At 41.7% G+C, this 5,493-nt stretch overlaps 1 protein-coding gene across 3 annotated transcripts in view; it reads right to left on the bottom strand.

Moving 5' to 3' along the window:
- kcnd2 (potassium voltage-gated channel, Shal-related subfamily, member 2) overlaps window positions 1–5,493 on the bottom strand; it is an 80,810-nt gene that overhangs the window by 8,602 nt on the left and 66,715 nt on the right. For 2 of the 3 annotated variants that reach the window (XM_014017152.1, XM_014017153.1), the window contains 2 exons: window positions 2,551–2,713; window positions 2,001–2,099 (listed from right to left, as the gene is read on the bottom strand). In XM_014017152.1, coding sequence (XP_013872606.1) covers window positions 2,001–2,099; window positions 2,551–2,713 — 262 coding nt within the window. The remainder of the gene's footprint in view (window positions 1–2,000; window positions 2,100–2,550; window positions 2,714–5,493) is intronic. The other variant, XM_014017154.1, reaches the window with a different exon arrangement.

Genomic DNA, 5,493 nt, shown 5'->3' with positions numbered 1-5,493 from the left:
TCTCCTCTAGCTCAATGGTAGCTTATGGACGCATGTCTGTTTCTGCCATCCAACATGGAAAAAGGGGGCGGTCTTCTGAGGCGCGTGACGTCACGTGCAAAGGGTCAATAGAATTATTTGTTAATTAAAGGCCTAGCATTCACCTGCTACCTTTTGAGTTTTAAACTGAGATCATCTTATACTGAGAAATGAGCTTTAATCAAATCTTTAAATTAATATTTTGCTAAATCCCACAGTTTATTAGACCATCTGCTTCTGCAGTGGTTCCCCAAGTGTGCATGTGTGTTGTAGCTTGTTTTTGCTACTTGATGGGGACGATTTGTAGGAAAATGGAGCCTCTTGGGGACCAAAGCCTGGTCCCCACATCTTCGGAGGCTGATTTTGGGTGAGGGGGTTGGGTTTAGGACCAAGTTGTGAATTGAGTTTAGGTTAGTTTTAGGGTCAGGTAGGTACCTGTGAGGTTAATTCTAAGGTAAATGGTCAGGGTTAGGATATAAAATAAAAAAAAAATGAATGGAAGTCAATGTAAAGTCCTCACAAGGATAGAGAGACATAGTAGGTGCGTGTGTGTGGATGGGTTTTTCCTACAATGTGGGGAGTTTGTTATTTTTTTTTCCAAAAAAGCAGCCTCGTGGGGACCGAAGTGAATCATGGGGGCCAATGCCAGGACCCCATGGATCCAAATGCAAGTTACGGGTGTGGGGTAGGTTAATTTTTGGGTAAATGGTCAGGGTTAGGCTATTAAGTCTAAAAAAAATGAATGGAAGTCAATGAAAGGTCCCCACGGGGTTCAAGAACAAACATGCGTGTGTGTACTTGTGTTTGTTGCATTTTTAGGACTGTTTCTGGTATACACGCCTACCTTGTCACAACCAGGGGTTCTAAAGGGGACCAAAAACCGGTCCTAATGATGGAACTCCATTTTTGGGTTGGGGGTTTGGTTTAGGACTGAGGTGTGAAATAAACTGCAAAGGGCTTTGAAAGGATCTGTGGTTTGAGATGTTGGGTGAATCAGGTTAGTGTTACTGCATAGGGTATGTGTGAAGATACTATGCTACTACCACAGTATATTTTGGCTTAACGTCTGTAAAATAAACTGAGGTACAGTTATAGTTTTAAAACACCAGCAATGACCTTTGGCCTTAGCCCAACTCTGACTAGCCATTAGCTCATCCTCTTGGTCAGAACTCATTCCCCAAATTGAGGTCGTTCAAAAAGCTATCTGCTACACATACGATATTATTGTTGCACACCTTTTCCAGAAAGCCCCATGTTTGAGAGCAACAGCAGTGGCGCACCTGGGCACAGATCGAACAGATTCCAAACAGAAGACACATTTCAAACCAAAAACACACTTCACACACACACACACGCACACTTGACAAATCTCTGCAAGACACTTAGACAAAAGGCATGTTGCATTAGTCTGCACTAAAATCTATAGGCTCTGGAAATCATACGCATACACCCATACACACACAAACACACACACACTGAAATAGAGCAGCAAATCAAACACAGAGTTTAGAGGAGATGCAGGCGGAGCACAGAGCATCCATGGGCAACCTAATCTCCACTAAGCCTTTGGGTCCCTCCTTCCCCTCCAAACCCTGTTGGACAGACATGCAGAGCTCGGTCATGAGTCAGTGTGGCTGAGATGACTGGGTGTGTGTCTCCCCGGTCCTCCTGCTGTATGGACAGAATGAGAGAGAGTGTGCGTGTGTCGAAAAACATGTCAATGCTGCAGTTAAAAGGTGTGATGTGTGTGTGTGAGAGAAAAAGAGATAGAGAAAGAGGACGACCACACTGGAGCACTGGAATGACAGCGGCCCCTGCGATACTGCATGAGAAGCCCCCCAACTTTTCTGTGTGTGGTTGCATGGCCCCCACTCCCAGCCACCCACACCCTACCCCCCCACACCCCGTTCAGAGCAAAAGCGGCATGCAGGCGAGGCCCAGGTCAGTCAGTCAGCCCCCATGCTGCTGCGTGGCGCCGTTACCTCCTCCAGCGAGTCGATCAGGAGCCCGTTTTGTTTGTAGCGCATATAGGCATTAGTGCCCCGAATCTTCGCAGCACGGATTCTAGCGAGGCGAGTTTTCTGTTTGAACAAACAGACCTCTGTTTTAGCCCCTGATGCTTCGTCTGTCAGACTAATTGGCTCTGTCTCTCTCTCTCTGGCAGCCATAGTATTTAACAAAAAAGAAGATATTCTTAAATGTACTATCAGGGAAAAAAATCTGCCTTGGTAAACACTTTAAGGAAAAAAAAAGAATACATATTTTTCTACAGAAAAGTTGCTGACACAATAATCTAAAGAGCATTTGCTCAGTTATTGTCACTCCTCTTTTTTTCAGTCTCCCAACGAAATATTCTTAAAGCAAGTTTAGTCCCATCCGGCACACACACACATGCACACAAACACAATAACAGATTAATATTCTGGAGGATAGTGTTTGCCCTGTCACTCTGCTATGTGTGGATAAGACTGGGGCAGAGGGAGAAAAAAAAGGGCAGAGACAAGCAAAATAAAGGGGGGGGGGGGTCAATACCCTCTGAGCACGTCGTTTCTCCGCCCGCTGGCTTTGGTGGTAGATCCGGCTGAAGTTTGACACGATGACAGGGACAGGCAAGGCAATGACCAGCACCCCACTCAGAGAGCATATGGACCCAAACACCTTCCCTACAATGGTCTTTGGCACCATGTCGCCGTACCTGAAACACACAAAGCAGGACACAGTGACCACACTGAGCAGAAAAATGAAACACCTGACTTTTTTAAAGCAAAATTTCACTTTAAACTAAAACAAACATATGTTGAATAAGGATGGAGTTGTAACAGTTTTGGGGAAATCTTGAAAATAGATAAATTTAGATAATGATCTCACATTAAATAGTAAGATTTCATGAAGTCCATTAGTCCTCGGAGTGTGTGTTGGCAATGGAACTTAACTACTACCACATCAAAGATTTGCCTATTATCCATAAAATCGACTGAGTTGTGGCCATTTTTATGCAGGTTGGTTTGCTGTGGTGGCCATCTTGAATTGGGTTGACTCCGAACATTAATCACTTGAACATGTGCATTCAGTCATTACTTTATAGGGCTGATTTGTCAAATGTTTGTGTTAAGTGTGTAAATCACCAGCTTTATCAAAATACAATATTATACTGATTTGTTTAATCATAAGTCCATCATGATATGATGTTGATTTAACTCAGTCCACAAGTCTGCAAATGATATGATATCAATCCACATCAGGCATACGATATGGATCAGTGATTTTGTTTTGCCTTGATGTAGTTGAATCACTAATCATTTAATCTGTATATTGATGTGGATTGATATATTGTTACACGTCTAGTTTGTGTGTGTAAAAATATGTGCAAACTTATTTGTGCACAATGTTCAGTTAGCACATTGAACTTCATAATAACTGTGGGAAAAAAGTAAATAAAACGAATAAATATTAAACAACTAAAACACTTTTTTTTGGTTCAAAACCAGAAAGAGCTCAGGAGTCATGGCTTTGCAGACCCCTGTCCTTTGGAAAAACTCATTGCAACAATGGCGGAGCTATTTTCTGAGTAAGGGGCTTTCAAGGGGCTACAAGATTAATAGAGGGCCCAAATGTTTGTTAGACATCCTCGCACACAAATCCCTGGTTTTTGTAAGGTGCATTAACCAGTCACATGTTCAAACATTTATCATGTAATTGATAAAAGCTTGCACAGTATATTCTCCTTACCAGTTTTACATGCATATTTACTGTACATAGATTAAATATGCTTAAATACAAAGAATTGTGTTTTTGCAGTACTGTTCAAATTCTCTAAAGAGAAGGAGAATTCTGTAAGTTTGATTCATGCTGGACTATTTCACTCATTAGCACCACTAGTGTTTGGAAATGGACCCTGCATCTATGGCAAAGGACAGATGAGTGACAGGGCAGGGGAACTTCCGGGGACCAATCAGATTTCAGCTCTTGCCAATGCCCCTGTGACCCCGCCCCTAGAAGTGTCCCTGCCTTGCAGCACTGCATTTTCTTGCATCTGGATCACTGGCAAAGCTTTGCTGTCTCCATGATGACAGCCAATAGCACACGTAAAATCCTCACTTTAAGTGGGTGGTCCGCACCACGTTCGCACCACCATTTGTGCAGTTCACTCGCAATGTGCCCACTAACAACTCATGCAAATGTTTTAGTTTCCACACGCAATTTAACACTTGTTATCTGGGATTTTAGTAAATCAGTCTCTAAGAGTTTCATTAAAAACAACCAGTGATTCATGAGATATTTTGCTAACAGACAGAATTTGCTGCAACAGTTAATGGTAAACGTATCAACAAAGATCTCACACAATGATTATAGTTCAGGGTACATGTTAGGGGTCACTTTCAGCTATGACCACACCAAACTGGGTTTTACAAGATCAGTTGGCTTTGATTCCATCTTGAATCAGGTTGATTCCAATCATCAATCAGTGGTAAATATACATTTAGAGATTATTTTCTAAAAGCTTTATTAAAATCTGTTCAGTAGTTCATGATATATTTTTGCTTACAGACAGAGATGGGGCCAAGGTTTAACACCAAAGCTTTAAACAAATACCTCACAAAATCAATTAGTGTTCAAAGTAAGGATTTTGAGATCAATCTTATTTACTGACACAACAGATTTTGGCACAATATCTGTGAAATTTATTGCGTTAAAAACATTTTTGTGTATTTAAGGATGGCTGGCTTTGGCAGCCGACCTGAATTACGCTGTCTTCAAAATTTAATAGATATACATCCAGTGATTAATTTATGAAAATATCTTTAAGATTAATCCCCTGATTGATGAGATAATATGCTAACAGACATATACTCAAGCAAAAACAGTACTGTCTGCCTTTCATCCTTGTAGATGATAAAGATTGGTCTTTGAAAAACTCACCCAGTGGGTCTATTTTAGCATATTAAACAATTATATGTTTAACAATATACCGGTAGTCTTGAAACAGTCAAAGTAACCTTGGAACATTTTACAACTTCAAACATAAAGTCACACATTTTGAAGTGTGTGAGGAGTAAATATAGGACTCCTCTGAAGACTGCTTTTCTTGGCCTACTTTTTTCATGCCATCATGGTGTTCTTCCTTTAAAACCTTGTTTCATATATAATTACACACCTGCTGGCAGCGGCTAATGCTTCCATGTCGTGACCAAATGCGCTACACATCCTCCGTGACCTCTGTTAGGCAAACATCTTGTGAGAGATACAGGGAGCACGGCCATGTCGGGCTAAAGGCAAAGAGGGGAGGGGAGCCATGTGCTACTGACTCCTGGGGCGATTTGTTTAAGACTGTGGACCTCAGCAAGAGCCACCCGTATGTTTGTTCCTTTTGTTTGTTCCCCACATTAGAATAGACCTTGAATTATTGAATGCAGATATGGGAGAGAGAGAGAGAGAGAGAGAGAGAGAGAGAGAGAGAGAGAGAGAGAGAGAGAG

Source organism: Austrofundulus limnaeus, unplaced genomic scaffold, assembly GCF_001266775.1.
Source record: "Austrofundulus limnaeus strain Quisiro unplaced genomic scaffold, Austrofundulus_limnaeus-1.0 Scaffold162, whole genome shotgun sequence".
NCBI lineage: Eukaryota > Metazoa > Chordata > Actinopteri > Cyprinodontiformes > Rivulidae > Austrofundulus > Austrofundulus limnaeus.
Note: the sequence above shows the minus strand (reverse complement) of the source record. Positions and strands in the feature narration are given on the sequence as shown.